Here is an 18,538-nt window from a genome sequence, read left to right on the forward strand (position 1 = left end):
TAAATCTCCTAAAGATAAGATAACTAATTTAAATCAAATTTGATCTTATTGGATTATATCAGATTTGATTTAAATTTTAAAATCCTAAAGATATGATAACTAATTTAAATCAGATTTGATCTTATTAAATTAGATCAGATTTGATTTAAATTTAAAATCCCTAACAATACTACTAAGCAAATCAAAAGTAATTCAAATCTTCCAACAAACTCTGACAGCAAAACAAATTAAAAATAAATTACTAAAAATTTGAAAAGTAATAAAAATTATGCCTCCCATTGAATTTGAAAAGCTTTATTGGGCTTCTTGTTATCTTGCCGTAGCCCAATGGGCCTTATGAATTGTTGCCCTTTCAGCACCACTGTTTTTGAAACGGACTCTTGGTCTTCTTGATGTCCAAGACTGGCATGACACAATTCTTCTAGCATTCAGATCCTTGAATATGATAAGATTATCATTCCAGCCCTTAGCTCTAAGATGACGAAAATGTACTCCTGACCACGTATCAGATGACCAACAAATCTTTAGCCAATATATAGCCAACATTGGGTGCAAAGCATAGTTGTTAGAAAAAAAGATAATAGTAGCAGCAACCAGCAAATATTAAAAGAGAGAACAATAAATCAAGAAGTAAAAAATCAATAGAACATAGAAAATCAAAAAGCAAAAGATAGCAAGAGCTCAGATCAGAAGTAGAAGAACCAACCTGACTCAGGCTCCATTCTTGATAATTTGCTGATGCAAACAGACTGGATGAGGGCAGGGAGGACGATGGAGAGAGAGGCACTACGAGGACGACGGCTTGTTGCTGCAGCCTTTGTGGATCCATGGAGAACAATGGCGTGCTGCTGGGAGAGAACGATGATGTGTTGCGTGGAGCTGTGCCGGGAAGGACGACGGAGAGAGAGCGGTGCTACGAGGAAGGGAGAAGGAGAGAACAGGGCCGCGGGACGCGAGTCAGGGTTGGTGTTGTCCAGCGGCAGGCCGGCAACAATGGTGGAGGCGCGGAGCAGAAGAAGGAACAGGAAGGTAAAGGGAGAGCAAAAGGCGTTGCTGAAGGTTCAGAGGATTGGAGGCAAAGGGGGCAAGAAGAGTTAGGGTTATGTTGTTGCTACGGCTGTTAGGTCATTTGGGCTTGGGGTAGGTTTAATTTAGGATTTTTCATAAAATTGGTTCAGTTCGGTTCGGTTAGAATTTTCCTTATAAGAACCGAAAACCAAACCGAACCGCAAAAAAATGCAAAATCTCATTTTTTCAGTTTTTTCGGTTTTTAGTTTATTCGGTTATAAGTTTTTTTGGTTCGGTTAGTCGATTTTGTTCGGATTGGATCGGTTTTGAACATCCCTAATTTTGATCACACTATAAACATGACTTCTATTGTTTATTTGATTAATCAATAAATCCAAAAGTCTCACTCTTATAACAAAGCAAGAGAATGTTTTAGTTCACATGAAGAAAAGATGGAAATTAATTAGGGACCTTAGTAAAAGTTTTACTAATGAGTAAAAAAATTACTCCAATAGCCATTGAAATTAAGTTTTTCTAAAACGATCGAGAAAGTTGATGAAATAAAAAAAATGAATAATTACCTTTAAATTAAAGTTTTAGTATTTGCACATGATAAAATTACAAAATTTAGAGGCCTGCTACACATACAAGCCTTTTTGGTTTACAAGTCTTACAAGTTGACACAAGCCCAATAAAACACACACGCATTACACTCCCACATTCAAGAATAAATACATGCATGTTATTCAACCACTTCTTGTTTCCAAAGCGCGCTACTCACCATGCATTATGAATGACTCTTCTTCTTCCTCCATGAAAACGAGTTTCTTGCCAATCGTTTTGAAGATAATGGAACTTCAGAAATACACCCAAACGATTACAAAAATACACCCAAAGGATTACAGAAATACACCCAAAGGATTACAAAAATTCACCCAAACGATTACAAAAATATACCCAAAGGGTTTAAGAAATACACCCAAAGGATTTAAGAAATACACCCAAAATTTGTTGAAGTACACCTTATGCATAATTCAGAACTTTTCCTCTTTCTCTTCCTCATCTTCAGCTGCTTCTTCTTCTTCAAAAATGATTTCAGAGCTTGATGTCAAAAAACAATGGAAATCAAGAATAACGAAGAAAGAAAACAGAGAGAAAAAGCACGTAAATGAAGAAGGAGAAAGAGAATGCAAGAAACGAAAGGAAAGAAAAGAAGAAGAAGAAGAGGAAGAGGAAGAAGAACGTGCAACAAGAAGAAGAAGAAAGTCCAGTGAAAAAAGTGTAGTAATGGTTCGAAGTGCGTTAATATAAATGACTTGTATAAAAAAACACTTGTATGTGGAGAATTATTCCAAAATTTAATGGTAATCGCTATTAGAAAATAACTAACTATCCCGATGGATTTTACCGACAAATTTTGGCAATTGAAATTATCGTCAAGATTTGCAACAGATTTTCCATCAATAAAAAAGTAAGATGATGAATTTTTAATGAAATTCCAATGATAGAATCAAGAATCTATCAATAATTTTGTCAATAAAAGTTAAAACTCACGAAATTAGAAATAAATGTTGTGATAAGGGATGAGTTGGATGTTCATTAATATTTGGGCGGGTGAGTTTCTTAATGAAAGAAGGCTTTAATGAAGTTTGAAAAATCAAAGCCTAATATGTGTATAAATAGGAAGTTAAATCTCCGTTAATAACACAGAAAAATAATAATAACAAATACTTTCCTCTCTCTCTCCCATTACATTGCAATAACATATAAAATTCTCTTTTCTCTTCGTGAATTTTTTAAAATTGCAATATACTAGTAAATATATAAATTACTTATATTATAATGAGATAATTATATTAGTGAATATCAATACTCTACTCTTCTATTTATATTTTTTATTTTATATTATATCTTCCTTGTTTATTTATTTTACAACACGTTATCAGTACGAGACTTGATCAAAATTTAGGAAGACTCAGGTAATAAATTTTCATTATGTCAAAACTCACTCATCTTGAATTTAATGCTCTTGATATATCTGGAAATAACTACTTATCATAGATATTAGATGTTGAAATCCATCTTGATTCAATGGATCTTGGAGATACTATTAAGGCTGAAAACAATGCATCCCAAAAGGATAAAGCCAAAGCCATGATCTTCCTTCATCGTCATCTTGACGAAAGATTGAAAAATGAATATCTCACATTAAAAGATCTTATAGATCTGTGAAAAAATCTTGAAGAAAGGTATAATCATCAAAAGACAGTGATACTTCCTCAAGCCCGATATGAATGAACGCACTTGCGTCTATAGGATTTTAAATCCATAAATGAATATAATTCAGCAATGTTTCGAATCTCCTCACGAATGAAATTATGTGGAGAAAAGATAACTGATAATGATATGTTAGAGAAAACTTTCTCGATCTTCCATGCCTCTAATGTGCTCCTGCAGCAGTAGTATCGAGAAAAAGGATTTAAAAAATATTCTAAATTAATTTCTTACATTCTTGTTACTGAAGGCAACAATGAGTTGCTTTCAAAAAATCATGAAGCGCGTCCAGCTGGCACCATCCCATTTCCTGAAGCAAATGTTGCAAATCATAACCCCATAAGAGGTGAATGGCAAGGTTTTGGAAACAAGAAAAATTATAGAAGGAAGAAAAATTATGTTCACAATAAAGGATATCACCAAAAGTCGGATAAAGAAAGAAACAATGGGAAAAATAAATCAACAGAGGATAAATATTTCCGTTGTGATGGAAAGAGTCATTGGTCGCGTACTTGTCGTACTCCAAGGCACTTAGTCAATCTTTATCAAGCATCTTTGAAAAAGGACGACAAAGGAAAGGAGACGAAATTTGTTTCAAATGATGCTGCTGAAAATTATACCACTCATTATGATGTATCTTATTTCTTTGATGGTCCTGAAGGAAATATTGGTCATTTAATCAATGATAAAAAATTTAATATGTGGGTTTGTTAAGTACTCATGTAAATAAATAAAATAAAATAAAAATTAAGTTTTATTCCCTATGTATTTGAATTTCAAGTGTGATGTATATAAATAATATTTAATAAAATATTTATGTTTATGAATTTCAAAATTACTAAATATGCCAAGTTCTAAAATAATAATAATAAAATTTTTAGTATATGATACTATGCATAGTATTTTTTAGAAAAACAATCAAGAAAATAATTTTACTACACATATACTTTTACTCATTTTATTATTAGGAAAAGTCTAGGAGACCAGCAATTTTATCAAATTCTGGCCAGCATGTAACCATCAAAGAAGAGTGAGCCATTGGATGAAATCTCACATTAATCTCACACCATTAAAAGCCTTATTGATGGCTATTTGATGGCTATAAATTCTAAATATTGCTGGTCCCCTATCATTCCTCTTATTATTATTATTATTATTATTTGTCTTTGAAGAAAATAACAAGGACATATAATGAAGATGTTTGCCTTGCAGATAGTGTCAGTTCGCATACCATTCTCAAAAGTAATATATATTTTACACATATTGTACCAAAAGAAGAATATGTTAATACTATTATTGGCTCAGACAATATGATAGAAGGCTCCAGAAGAGAAATAATATTTTTCTCGGAAGAACAAAATTCATAATAAATAATGCACTATTGTCTACCAAGTCTCTAAGAAACTGAGTTTTAAAGATATTCGCCGAAATGGGTATCATATTGAAATAATGAATGAGGAAAATTATGAGTACTTATGTATCACAACTCATGATTCAAATAAAATGGTTATATTAGAAAACTTACCCTCACTTTTATCTGGATTATATTATACTAAAATTAGTGCAATTGAATCACATGCCATTGTAAACCTGAAGTTTACCAGCTCAAATGAATTCATAACTTGGCATAAGCGATTGGGTCATCCGGGAACAACTATGATGCTGAGAATTATTGAAAACTTCCATGGACATTCATTAAAGAACTAGAAGATTCTTAAATCTAGTGAATTTTTTTGTGCTGCACGTTCTCAGGGAAAGTTAATTTTAAGGCCATCACTAGTAAAGATTGGATTTGAGTCTCCTGCATTCCTAGAAAGGATTCACGGCGATATATGTGGACCTATTCATCTATCATGTGGATCTTTTAGATATTTTATGGTCCTAATAGATGCATCTTTGAGATGATCACATGTGTACTTATTGTCTTCTCGCAATTTGGCGTTTGCGAGATTACTTGCTCAAATTATCCAATTAAAAGCACAATTTCCAGAAAATCCAATCAAAGCAATTTGTCTTGATAATGTTGGTGAATTTACTTCCCAAGCCTTTGATGCTTATTGTATGGATAACGGAATAAGCATTGAATATTCAGTAGCTCATGTTCACACACAAAATAGGTTAGCGGAATCACTTATTAAATGCCTCCAATTAATTGCTAGACCCTTACTTATGAGAACAAATCTCCCAACCCCGGTTTGGAGGCATGCTATTTTACATGCCACAGCACTTCTTCGTTTGAGGCCAACAAGTTACCATCAGTTCTTTCCCATGCAATTAGTTTTGGCTAGCAGCCAAATATTTCTCATTTAAGAATATTTGGGTGTGCGATATATATTCCCATTGCACCATCTTCTCACACCAAAATGGGACTCCAAAGAAAATTGGGAATATATGTTGGATATGATTCTCCCTCTATAATGAGGTATCTCTAGAGATATATTTAAAGTCCAATTTGCAGATTGTCATTTTGATGAATCAAAATTTCCAACATTAGGGAAATAGAATAAGCTTCCTAAAAGGGAAATTAATTGGAATGCATCATCCTTGATACATTTAGATCCTCTATCAAGACAATGTGAACTAGAAGTTCAAAAGATTATACATGTGTAAAGAATAGCAAATGAATTTTCTGATACATTTTTTGATATGAAAAGGATAACTAAATCCTATATACCAGCTAAAAATGCTCCAATTCGAATTGATGTCTCAGTCAGACAAAGAGCCACCGAAATAAATTCACGTCAAAAGCGTGTTAGGCCTGTCGGTTCTAAAGACAAAAATCCTCAAAAAAGAAAAGAGGTAAATACTATTCCTGTTGAAAAAGATAAAGACATAGTAAAGACACATGCAGTTGTCTAAAATTCTGATATAGTTTCAACGCCAAAAGACGTTCAGGTACCTGAAAATTGTGAAAATGACGAGATCTCGATAAATTGTGTCTTTACAGGAGAAAAATGGGACTGAAATAAGACAATTGTCAATGAAATATTTGCATATAATGTGGCACTAAATATCATGCATAAAAGTAAAGATCTTGAGCCAAGAACAGTCGAAGAATGTCGACAAAGAAATGATTGGCTAAAATGGGAAGAAGTTATGAAGGCTGAGTTAGACTCACTTGCAAAACGTGAAGTCTTTGGACCTGTAGTCCGTACACCATATGATGTAAAACCTGTTGGATACAGATGGGTATTTGTGAGAAAACGAAATGAGAAAAATAAAGTTGTACGTTACAAAGCTCGACTCGTGGCACAAGATTTTTCACAAAAGCTTGGTATAGATTATGAAGAAACATATTCTCCTGTAGTGGTTGAAATAATATTGCATTATTTGATCAGTTTATCCACATACCATAAACTACATATGCATTTAATGAATGTGATAACAACCTACTTATACGAATCATTAGATCGTGATATCTATATAAAAATTCCTGAAGAAGTAAAGATATATAAATCGTCCAATGAGTATTCACAGGGATTATACTCAGTCAAATTGTAAAGATATTTATATGGTTAAAAGCAATCTGGATGAATGTGGTACAATCGTCTTACATAGTATCTGGCCAAAAACGGATTCAAGAATTATGATATCTGCCCATGTGTTTTCATAAAGAAATCTGCATCTGGCTTCATTATAATTGCTGTGTACGTTAATGATTTAAATATCATTGGAACCCCTGAAGAGATTCAAATAATTATAAAAGTTCTAAAAGAAGAGTTTGAGATAAAAGATCTTAGAAAGACTAAATTTTATCTCGTCCTGCAGATCGAGCATACAAAAAATGGGATTTTTATTCATCAAACAACATACACAGAAAAGATTTTGAAGAGATTTTATATGGATAAATCACATCCCTTGAGTACCCCAATGATCGTAAGGTCTTTAGATGTGGAAAATGATCAATTCCATCCTAAAGAAAAAAATAAAGATATCCAATTATATTAGTTTTAAAATTTAATTACAAGTATGAATTAAATATGATTATATTATTTTTAAAATTTTGAAGTTTGGCTATAAATTGATATTTGTTCTCTATTCAACAAACTTTCTCTTTTTATAAACAAGGTTAAAAAAAAAATTATGTTTAATTATTCTTAATATTTTAAGTATTAAAAATAAAAAATTGATATTTGTAATGTATCAAATTATTAATCCGAAAGATTATCGAAGACGCCATGCCGCCATAACCCCTTTTCTTTTTGAAAAATCCCTCCTTTTTTGGACTCAATAACTTCTTCGATACACCATTCATCATTTTCTGAGCTATTTTGCTTGATCATTGCGTTCCTTCTCTTTATTCATCTCACAAAGGGGAAAACCAAAATGGTAATAGAAGATTCTATAAGATTCTGCGTATTCGAGTCTCTGAATACAACAATGGTTGATGAAGGTGGAAACAACACTGTAAAGAGTGGCCAATTTCCTCAAGCCATGTGCAAAGAACACCGGCGAAGCCACAAGATTCCCAACGGTTTCTTCGCCGCCGCGTAACGGCGAAGAGGTGCATCCAGCTGTTCAGTTCAAAGGGTGGAAAAATCCTCAGAGGAAATGGAACGATTGGATTGAAATTATGGCGGGAAAATACGGATTCATGTGGAACCAAACAGGTATATGCGATGCTATTTTGAGTTCTATGTATAAGATTCAATGTAATCAAAGTTTGATTCTTGGAATTGTTGAGTATTGGTGTATAGAGACAAATACTTTTGTTTTTCCATGGGGTGAAGCCACAATCACCCTAGAAGATGTTATGGTTCTTGGTGGATTTTCGGTCCTTGGCGAGCCGGTGAATCTTCCTCTCACCGGGGATATGGTTGCGATGGAAGCCGAGATGTTACGGCTTTCGAGGGAAATGGATGGTGGAAAATCAAGGAGAGACCAAAGGACATGGATGAAGTTTTTTATGGAGGAGGGGCAAAGTCATGATCTTGAGCATGTAGGTTTTCTCTCCCTGTGGTTGTCAAGATTCGTGTTTCCCTCGCTTCCCTACGAGGTAATTGCGACGCGTGTCTTTCCAATTGCGATTCGCCTGGCTCGTGGGACAAAATTGGCTCTGGCCCCTGCTGTTCTAGCTGGTATCTAAGAGAGTTTGAGGTTGCTTAAGCAACAAGTAACCTCTTCTTTGGGTGAATCCGTGAAGGCTCTAGGCCTATTCCAACTTGTGCAGCTATGGGCTAATGAAAGGTTTTCGATTTTCGGATCAAATTGTCCCATAGAACTAAAGCCAGGGGAGCCTAGAGCTGCAAGGTGGCATGGAGTGATATCGAATGCTAATGGCTGCCCAATTTCGTCCGCTTTGAAATTTGCAAGGAGTTTCCAATGGCGTCCTTATGCTGCTGATTTGAAAAATTGGTGTTTTGTGTCCCCTTACAAGGACAATGAGCAATTTGTTCATGTTGCTTCAAACTCGAACGACGAGTTAAAGTCCTTTGGGCAGTGTTTGTTTGCAAATGAGCTTGTTGGTTTGGGAGGTTGCATTGAGAAGTATATGCCGTACCGGGTTGCAATGCAATTCGGCTTCGATCAACATCTTCCTGGGGATTTTGCTGTTATGAACTCAAATTGCAGGGAAAATTTTATGTTTTATGTTCCTTCAAGAGCTTACAAGCCTTGTGTGTCATTGGAGTACCTCAACTGGTGGCGAGCATCAAAGGTGAATCAAGAGAAACAAGAGGGTGAGATCAATGGAATGAGGTTGAACTTGAAGGATGATGAACCTTCTCAGATAGATCGTATAAAAAATGTGGTTGGAGATTTTGCAGGATTGCTTAGTGATGAAAAAGGGAGAGTAAAACTTGCTAAAGGAACTTTATGCAACCCTTTGGATGTTGAAGCCTATGCATGCAGTATTGTAGGCACTTTGTCTCACCCTATTGATGTTGATAAGTATTGGTGTATATATGAAAGGAACCGGATGGTAAGTCAAGTCGGCATCGTGTGTTTCTATTTTTCTGAACATAAATAAACATTTTTTTTTTAAAATCCCTAAATACTAAGAACCTCTTTCTGGGCTATTGTGTTGTGTGTGTGTTTTTGATTCAATCGTGTTTGCACATACTTGTCTCTGGTTTTTGCTGTTTGCTTTTTTTGATGGATAAAGGTAAAGCTTCCAAGGAATTAGAAACCTCTCTGCAAAACCTCGATTTGAATCCCCAATCCAACGTCAAGAACAAAATTTCCATTGCAACTAACCACCATCAATTTCAAGGTAATTTGGTTTTGTATGTAATCAATTTTATTTTTTCCTGAGGTGGGGTGTTTTGTTTTTGTTTGTTTATTGGTAAAGCTTCAAACTTTCTGAGCTCTATGATGAATTGCACTTGCTTTGTTTTTGGGGTATGGTCAATGAAAATTAGAAGAAAAAAAGAGGGAGGGGGGTTGGACAATTAATTAGCTTGTGTGACAATTTCAGATTCAGTTCCAATTTACAGAAAATTTGGGAATGGTGAATAAAATTCATTTGGAGCTTTTATTGAAGTTTGATTCCATATGATTATATACCTGTTTTGATTATGGTAGCTGATGTTGTGAAAGTAGCAGATTGTATACTTAGGGATTTTCCTTTGAGGCTTAGAATCTGTGTTTGTTTATTGTGACTTGTGCTAATGATATTCAAGGAAGTTCAGTTTGAGTTTTGCACCTTAATAGGATTGTTAAAATGTGTTTTATATTATTTGATGGAGCCAGTATGTATGTTCTTGGTTGTCTTGAGGTTTAGGTAGTTAACTCACGGATCATAGGTTTTGAGCCATGGCAGCGCCTTAATATGGTTCGATTTCGGGATAAAATTATATGCAGGACTACTGCCTAAGAAGATGAAGCCTCCAAGTTTGGTTAGCCTATGCATTGGAGTTATTGGAAAACATTTGGAGGATATTATTACGGATTTGCCGGAGATTGCTATCGGTTTGCCAGCTGAGATAAAGGTAGTTTTCTAGAGAATGATTCTACCTGTTAAATCTATTGATTGGTCATTTATTCATGCATATATTTCTGTAAAGAAAAATTTCGAAGTTGTAGCCTGCGCAATGCGAATGCACGTAAGAAATGTTTGTAAATTTTTTCTCTAGGAGAGCCTTTTTGTGGGTAAAAAAAAAAAACTGCTTTATTGCTTAATTTCATGAACAGCTTTATTCTTAAGAATCTTTTATTGTGCTTTGTACGGAAAAAGAGATCATGCATAAGATGCATTCTTACGGTTAAAGAATTAATTCTAAATGATAGACGGCAGTGGCAGCTATTGCGAGACGGAGAAAGTTGTTGAATGATGATGTCCTGATTGCATTAGCTGATACTTCTTGGGAATACCTTGATGTCTCTGGATCAGATGTTTCCGACGTCGGCTTGATTAAAGCAGCCGAAGTATGCAGATCAATTAAAGCTCTGGATATAAGGTATAGGATTATGATTCTGTCGAAACAATTACCAAGCAAACACGTTTGCCGCCGTGTCTAGTGTGCTTTTTTTTATATTATACTTCTCTCTCTTTTTCAGAGTCACTTGATATATTGAGACTATTTGCAGCCGATGTACCAAAATCACTGCTACTGGTATATCCGAACTTGTGAAGCACTGCCGTTTATTAGAGACATTGAGATGCGGGTACGTATCTCTCATCATTCATTGATAGTCATATTTCTATGTTATAACGTTTGCCTATTTTCAATGCTCAGAAGTTGAAAACCAGAAATTTTCTTAAATGGCCCATTTTAGTATCATGTTCATATGCCGGATTTCAATAGTTCGTATAAGTAAATTGAATTCTTTAAAAATGATCAAGATTCATGACATTATTACTTGCTTTTCTGTTCATAATGTCAAGATTTGACTTTGGTGCTTGATTTCTCCTCACAATGGTAACATTCTCTAAACTGGTGACTGGTGAGAGTTGTAGATAGCGGAAAAGTTTTCTGTTAACCTTTTTAAAAAATAAAGTATATTTAGAAAGTGGGAAATTTTTTTTATGTAATTGAAGATTTAAGACAAGATTATTGGATAATGTCGCAGAGGGTGTCTGAGGAGCGATCATACAGCTCGGAGGTGCTTGAGTATATTTAAACCGAGGCTGGACTATGTCGAGGAGGATTCCTGGGAGGAGCTCGATACGAAAGAAATTTCAAGTGGCGCGCAATCACTCCGGTGGCTAGTATGGGTATGAACTATTAAATCTTTCTCTTTTGTAATTGAATGCAGATCTTTGTCCTCACTAATGCATGAGTCACGAGACGCTTAATTTTATGGTTTTCTTTCTGCAGCCAAACATCGACAATAATTCGTTAGACGAGATATCTACCGAGTGTCCGCGGATCATAGTGAACCTGAAGTCATCTCCGTTCGGGTTTATGGGAACTCAGGTTCCTTGGGAAGCGTTACAAAATACCGTGTTGGATGATGTGGCTGTGAAGGATATTGATCCCAAGACATGGAGAGGGCGTGGTTTTGCAGTGAAGCCCGCTTCGCCCTCTCCTTCAACCTCCCCTGAATTATCAGTGGCCGAGAAATTCCGGCTCGCCTTTGAGGAAAGGGACAACCGGTTAGCTCCAAAGCGAGCGAAAAATGCACGGCAACACCAGCGTCGCGCAGTGCGAGAGTTGATGTTGATGAGCACAAGGGCTAAGGCAATGGTCTTGGCTTCACAAGCAAGCAAGTCTCTTCACAGCAGAAGCTCATAAAATTATCAGATCATGTGGTGTTTTATTACTCTGTATATATGTAAGAAATTTCAATAGTTCTTCACTAAATTTTTAGAAAATTTCCTTCAACAAGTTGGAAACATCACAGGCTTGAGATGAATGGAGGTGTGAGGTTTTGACAAAAGTGCAAATTTATTTGCATGCTGCTTGGTTTTGATGAAATTGATAAATTTAAGATGAAATCTAAACAGAGTACTCAGATAATTCAATATCCATTCTCTAGAGACTATTAACAATTTTTTTTCTTTTAATGTCAAATTTACAATAATAAATTAGCAAATGCTTGGTTTATATTCTTGTTATGGAGTTGTAAAAGCAAAGATCAAACATGACAACACAAAATATCACACATTGTTTGTACATAATAATAATGAGAAATATAAAAATTAAAAAATATTGAGTTCAATCGCATATTTATTTTTATTTCTTCCAGTATTTTCTAATTCGGTATTAGGCTGTGTTTGTTTCTGAAAACAGGATAAGACAAACTCTAAGAACAAGATATAAAGGCCAGAAATATAAAATTTTGTATTATTCTATTTGGTGATAAATTAGAACAAAGGATGAAAATATAATTTATTCTCATTTTTTTATTCAAAAAATTTGAGACGAAAATATAATAATAAAAAAGTATAATTATAAAAAATTAACAAGAATAATGAAAGAAAAAATAAAAAATAAGTTGTGTTTTTTGTTAGTGTCTTCATGTCTTTTTTGGACACAAAATACAATAATTCACTATTCTTTGGACATATTGTCTTTGTCTATATCTCCTTTGTCAAATACAATTTTGTGTTTTTGTCTAAGTGTCTTGTCTCTTCAACAAAAACAGCCTTAATAGCTAGTTTATTGTAAATTTAAACTTTATTTAAGAGTATATTATTATTCAATGAATAAATTAATTATTTAACTAACTCAAATCGGTGAATTATAGAAACAAAATTATATATTCATGTATTAATACAATAATAAAATAATATTTTATGTAATGATGCCCTAAAAAATAAAATTTAATTGAAAAAATCGTAAAAAATGTTTTACAAAATGACAAAATTAAACTCAAAAAATATAACCACCTAGTCGTGAAGGCAGTATAAATTTAAAACTTTTAATTTTTGTAAACTTTTTTTTCAATTACTAGTTAATATTAGTCACCAAAAAAAAATTACTAGTTGTATACTTAGGGATTTTCCTTTGAGGCTTAGAATCTGTGTTTGTTTATTGTGACTTGTGCTAATGATATTCAAGGAAGTTCAGTTTGAGTTTTGCACCTTAATAGGATTGTTAAAATGTGTTTTATATTATTTGATGGAGCCAGTATGTATGTTCTTGGTTGTCTTGAGGTTTAGGTAGTTAACTCACGGATCATAGGTTTTGAGCCATGGCAGCGCCTTAATATGGTTCGATTTCGGGATAAAATTATATGCAGGACTACTGCCTAAGAAGATGAAGCCTCCAAGTTTGGTTAGCCTATGCATTGGAGTTATTGGAAAACATTTGGAGGATATTATTACGGATTTGCCGGAGATTGCTATCGGTTTGCCAGCTGAGATAAAGGTAGTTTTCTAGAGAATGATTCTACCTGTTAAATCTATTGATTGGTCATTTATTCATGCATATATTTCTGTAAAGAAAAATTTCGAAGTTGTAGCCTGCGCAATGCGAATGCACGTAAGAAATGTTTGTAAATTTTTTCTCTAGGAGAGCCTTTTTGTGGGTAAAAAAAAAAAACTGCTTTATTGCTTAATTTCATGAACAGCTTTATTCTTAAGAATCTTTTATTGTGCTTTGTACGGAAAAAGAGATCATGCATAAGATGCATTCTTACGGTTAAAGAATTAATTCTAAATGATAGACGGCAGTGGCAGCTATTGCGAGACGGAGAAAGTTGTTGAATGATGATGTCCTGATTGCATTAGCTGATACTTCTTGGGAATACCTTGATGTCTCTGGATCAGATGTTTCCGACGTCGGCTTGATTAAAGCAGCCGAAGTATGCAGATCAATTAAAGCTCTGGATATAAGGTATAGGATTATGATTCTGTCGAAACAATTACCAAGCAAACACGTTTGCCGCCGTGTCTAGTGTGCTTTTTTTTATATTATACTTCTCTCTCTTTTTCAGAGTCACTTGATATATTGAGACTATTTGCAGCCGATGTACCAAAATCACTGCTACTGGTATATCCGAACTTGTGAAGCACTGCCGTTTATTAGAGACATTGAGATGCGGGTACGTATCTCTCATCATTCATTGATAGTCATATTTCTATGTTATAACGTTTGCCTATTTTCAATGCTCAGAAGTTGAAAACCAGAAATTTTCTTAAATGGCCCATTTTAGTATCATGTTCATATGCCGGATTTCAATAGTTCGTATAAGTAAATTGAATTCTTTAAAAATGATCAAGATTCATGACATTATTACTTGCTTTTCTGTTCATAATGTCAAGATTTGACTTTGGTGCTTGATTTCTCCTCACAATGGTAACATTCTCTAAACTGGTGACTGGTGAGAGTTGTAGATAGCGGAAAAGTTTTCTGTTAACCTTTTTAAAAAATAAAGTATATTTAGAAAGTGGGAAATTTTTTTTATGTAATTGAAGATTTAAGACAAGATTATTGGATAATGTCGCAGAGGGTGTCTGAGGAGCGATCATACAGCTCGGAGGTGCTTGAGTATATTTAAACCGAGGCTGGACTATGTCGAGGAGGATTCCTGGGAGGAGCTCGATACGAAAGAAATTTCAAGTGGCGCGCAATCACTCCGGTGGCTAGTATGGGTATGAACTATTAAATCTTTCTCTTTTGTAATTGAATGCAGATCTTTGTCCTCACTAATGCATGAGTCACGAGACGCTTAATTTTATGGTTTTCTTTCTGCAGCCAAACATCGACAATAATTCGTTAGACGAGATATCTACCGAGTGTCCGCGGATCATAGTGAACCTGAAGTCATCTCCGTTCGGGTTTATGGGAACTCAGGTTCCTTGGGAAGCGTTACAAAATACCGTGTTGGATGATGTGGCTGTGAAGGATATTGATCCCAAGACATGGAGAGGGCGTGGTTTTGCAGTGAAGCCCGCTTCGCCCTCTCCTTCAACCTCCCCTGAATTATCAGTGGCCGAGAAATTCCGGCTCGCCTTTGAGGAAAGGGACAACCGGTTAGCTCCAAAGCGAGCGAAAAATGCACGGCAACACCAGCGTCGCGCAGTGCGAGAGTTGATGTTGATGAGCACAAGGGCTAAGGCAATGGTCTTGGCTTCACAAGCAAGCAAGTCTCTTCACAGCAGAAGCTCATAAAATTATCAGATCATGTGGTGTTTTATTACTCTGTATATATGTAAGAAATTTCAATAGTTCTTCACTAAATTTTTAGAAAATTTCCTTCAACAAGTTGGAAACATCACAGGCTTGAGATGAATGGAGGTGTGAGGTTTTGACAAAAGTGCAAATTTATTTGCATGCTGCTTGGTTTTGATGAAATTGATAAATTTAAGATGAAATCTAAACAGAGTACTCAGATAATTCAATATCCATTCTCTAGAGACTATTAACAATTTTTTTTCTTTTAATGTCAAATTTACAATAATAAATTAGCAAATGCTTGGTTTATATTCTTGTTATGGAGTTGTAAAAGCAAAGATCAAACATGACAACACAAAATATCACACATTGTTTGTACATAATAATAATGAGAAATATAAAAATTAAAAAATATTGAGTTCAATCGCATATTTATTTTTATTTCTTCCAGTATTTTCTAATTCGGTATTAGGCTGTGTTTGTTTCTGAAAACAGGATAAGACAAACTCTAAGAACAAGATATAAAGGCCAGAAATATAAAATTTTGTATTATTCTATTTGGTGATAAATTAGAACAAAGGATGAAAATATAATTTATTCTCATTTTTTTATTCAAAAAATTTGAGACGAAAATATAATAATAAAAAAGTATAATTATAAAAAATTAACAAGAATAATGAAAGAAAAAATAAAAAATAAGTTGTGTTTTTTGTTAGTGTCTTCATGTCTTTTTTGGACACAAAATACAATAATTCACTATTCTTTGGACATATTGTCTTTGTCTATATCTCCTTTGTCAAATACAATTTTGTGTTTTTGTCTAAGTGTCTTGTCTCTTCAACAAAAACAGCCTTAATAGCTAGTTTATTGTAAATTTAAACTTTATTTAAGAGTATATTATTATTCAATGAATAAATTAATTATTTAACTAACTCAAATCGGTGAATTATAGAAACAAAATTATATATTCATGTATTAATACAATAATAAAATAATATTTTATGTAATGATGCCCTAAAAAATAAAATTTAATTGAAAAAATCGTAAAAAATGTTTTACAAAATGACAAAATTAAACTCAAAAAATATAACCACCTAGTCGTGAAGGCAGTATAAATTTAAAACTTTTAATTTTTGTAAACTTTTTTTTCAATTACTAGTTAATATTAGTCACCAAAAAAAAATTACTAGTTAATATTAAGCTGAAGCTTAGAAGCAAGCAAGGCAGAAGAGTAGTAGTAGTAACTAGAAACACACCAAGATGTGGAAGAGAGCCTTCGTCGGCGCCGCCACGGCCGCCGCCGCCGCCCTCCGCCGTCCATTCCCCTCGTTAATCCGCGGCGCCACCAGCAGCTCATCGTCCAACTCAATCTCTTCTGCCGTTAACTCGATGCTCCTCCGCTCCCTCAAAGACCACTATCTCGAAGTCGCCAAAATGAACATGCCCCCTGTAATGCTCTCTTCTTAAACCCTAAACCTCTCAAATTAGGTTTTATTTATTTATTTATTTTCTGATTCGTTATTTGTCGCAGAAAGTTGGACCTCCATCGCCGTTCACGATCGTAAAAGGCGCACTCGATTCTAACGGCCCCGTGCTGAAGCGGAACTACGGCGACGAAGAGATCACAATCTACGTCATGCGCTTGGCCGCCAACGACGACGAAGACGGCGACGGCGGCGGCGGCGGCGGAGTCATTGATCAACTGTTCATTCACGTGGATGTGTCGAAACCAAATCAGAACGAATGCTTGATGTTTCTGTGCGGATTATACGAAGATGCTCTGGGGATTCACTCAGTTTCAATGAGACCTAAGCTTCAAGAATCTGGTGGCGGTTACCTCCTCGTTCCTTCGCAATACGCTGGTCCATCTTTTGCGTAAGTTCACAATTTTTCTTTTTTAAATGTTATACCTTAAAAGTTTGTGTTTTTGGTTCAGTTCCTTTGCTAGGGCATGAAATGATGCAGCTAATTGTTTAATGATGTTAGTTTAAGCTCATTAGGAAGGTAATCAAACTCTGGTGTTCACAGGAACTGGAAAATTGAATTGCTGAACTCAAATTGTAAGCTCTTAAGAGTTTACTAGTAAAATTGTTACCTTGATTTGGGGACCTAAGCTTGTTATCAGTTTGATAAGCTTGCTAATTAGGGTTGGTTTTAGGTGGCAAATTAACAATTTTACCTTTTAAAATCGTAGGCAGCCTTTCATCTACTTGGATAAATGTTGAAGAGTTTCTAGTCTAAGATAACAGAGAAACTTAAGTATTAGTCTTCTAAAAGAAAAAGGGTGCCTATTTTCTTGTTACTATGCCCTAAGGCAAGGAGGAGTTTGGTCGAATTGGAAGGGATGAAGCTTGTGTAGTGTGATGCATTAGTGGCGTTGTAAAGCTTAGACAAAGATTGTTTAATGTCTTTTGCCAGAGTAACACTGGATTCCAAAACATGCCAACTCATTACCCCGTTCACAGAGATAATTCCAGGGGCAAACGTGAGTCACAATTGCATATTTGGGGGACTAGATTAGGTAAATTGAAATTTGGGGGTTGAAAATGAGGCCGGGCTCTAATTTCACGGGAGCCAAAATGGGTATTAACTCGCCACATAGAAGAAGCATTCATTTTGGTTTAGAGTTTGTATGGTCTTATTCCATATAGTTTAGGGCAAATTACATTTACATGATCACCTCCTCTAAGGTTTCACGAAATTCGACTGGATTCTCCCCTATTTATGAAAACCTGTGCTAATTTCCCTCCAAGACTTAAGAAAATAATGTAGTTCTAACTAAAACACAAACCAGAGCTAGGTGGAAATCAATGGCACTTGAACGAATAGGAGAGTCGGGTTGAATTTTAGCAAACCTCAAGAAAGATTAATGCAAATGTAAATTTTGAAATTTTATATTTTGATGTTTGTAAGTGAGAATGGTTCATGCTATATTTGACTGATGAACTGTGTGAACTGACAGAGACTTAGATGAATCCATGAGGGATGCATTTCACAGTTACATAGAGGAGAGAGGAATAAACGATCTCTTCAAGTTTCTACAAGCATGGCTCTATGTTAAAGAACATCGAAATCTATTGCGTTGGTTCAAAACCATGGGCTTGTTCATTGATGGCAAGAAGCCTCCTACGCCTTCCTCCTAATCCTCTCTGTTAGAGCATGTATTTTTGAAATTGACTCGTATAGTGTTCAGTTTTCACAATATGAAATTATGAATTTAGAACTTGTTGAGTTTTGATTATATCTTATTTTTT

General features: G+C 34.7%; 3 protein-coding genes across 6 annotated transcripts in view; all 3 read left to right on the forward strand.

Moving 5' to 3' along the window:
- The first annotated feature begins 7,341 nt into the window (after positions 1-7,341).
- On the forward strand, positions 7,342-8,517 carry LOC127741416 (uncharacterized). Its single transcript, XM_052253720.1, has one exon. The coding sequence runs from the start codon at positions 7,856-7,858 to the stop codon at positions 8,366-8,368; it is 513 nt and encodes a 170-aa protein (XP_052109680.1). The 5' UTR covers positions 7,342-7,855; the 3' UTR covers positions 8,369-8,517.
- Positions 8,518-9,208: 691 nt separating this feature from the next.
- On the forward strand, positions 9,209-15,506 carry LOC107467479 (uncharacterized). Of its 3 annotated transcripts, none has more exons than XM_052253718.1 (6): positions 9,209-9,493; positions 10,084-10,211; positions 10,510-10,679; positions 10,810-10,887; positions 11,293-11,437; positions 14,865-15,506. In XM_052253718.1, the coding sequence occupies exons 1-6, from the start codon at positions 9,376-9,378 to the stop codon at positions 15,279-15,281; spliced, it is 1,056 nt and encodes a 351-aa protein (XP_052109678.1). In that variant the 5' UTR covers positions 9,209-9,375; the 3' UTR covers positions 15,282-15,506. The 3 variants fall into 3 exon arrangements, with proteins under 3 accessions (XP_052109678.1, XP_052109677.1, XP_015942077.1); XM_052253717.1 differs by lacking the exons at positions 10,084-10,211; positions 10,510-10,679; positions 10,810-10,887; positions 11,293-11,437 and adding exons at positions 13,408-13,535; positions 13,834-14,003; positions 14,134-14,211; positions 14,617-14,761; XM_016086591.3 differs by lacking the exon at positions 14,865-15,506 and adding an exon at positions 11,541-12,214.
- A 980-nt stretch (positions 15,507-16,486) lies between these two features.
- LOC107467415 (uncharacterized protein At2g39795, mitochondrial) overlaps positions 16,487-18,538 on the forward strand; it is a 10,015-nt gene continuing 7,963 nt past the window's right edge. Inside the window, exons 1-3 of one of the 2 annotated variants that reach the window (XM_016086506.3) lie at positions 16,501-16,733; positions 16,816-17,159; positions 18,247-18,519. In XM_016086506.3, the coding sequence (XP_015941992.1) occupies positions 16,545-16,733; positions 16,816-17,159; positions 18,247-18,427 (714 nt within the window). In that variant the 5' untranslated portion in view covers positions 16,501-16,544 and the 3' untranslated portion in view covers positions 18,428-18,519. Of the gene's footprint in view, positions 16,734-16,815; positions 17,160-18,246; positions 18,520-18,538 lie in introns of those variants that run through there. The other variant, XM_052253719.1, reaches the window with a different exon arrangement.

This window comes from Arachis duranensis, chromosome 9 (genome assembly GCF_000817695.3).
Source record: "Arachis duranensis cultivar V14167 chromosome 9, aradu.V14167.gnm2.J7QH, whole genome shotgun sequence".
NCBI lineage: Eukaryota > Viridiplantae > Streptophyta > Magnoliopsida > Fabales > Fabaceae > Arachis > Arachis duranensis.

Excerpts from the sequence above, each read along its gene's own strand:
- LOC127741416 (XM_052253720.1), top strand. The coding sequence starts at position 7,856 with ATGGCGGGAAAATACGGATTCATGTGGAACCAAACAGGTATATGCGAT.
- LOC107467479 (XM_052253718.1), top strand. The coding sequence starts at position 9,376 with ATGGATAAAGGTAAAGCTTCCAAGGAATTAGAAACCTCTCTGCAAAAC. Across the intron at positions 10,680-10,809 it reads ATTAAAGCTCTGGATATAAG|CCGATGTACCAAAATCACTG; the intron begins GTATAGGATTAT and ends GACTATTTGCAG. Across the intron at positions 10,888-11,292 it reads TTAGAGACATTGAGATGCGG|AGGGTGTCTGAGGAGCGATC; the intron begins GTACGTATCTCT and ends ATAATGTCGCAG.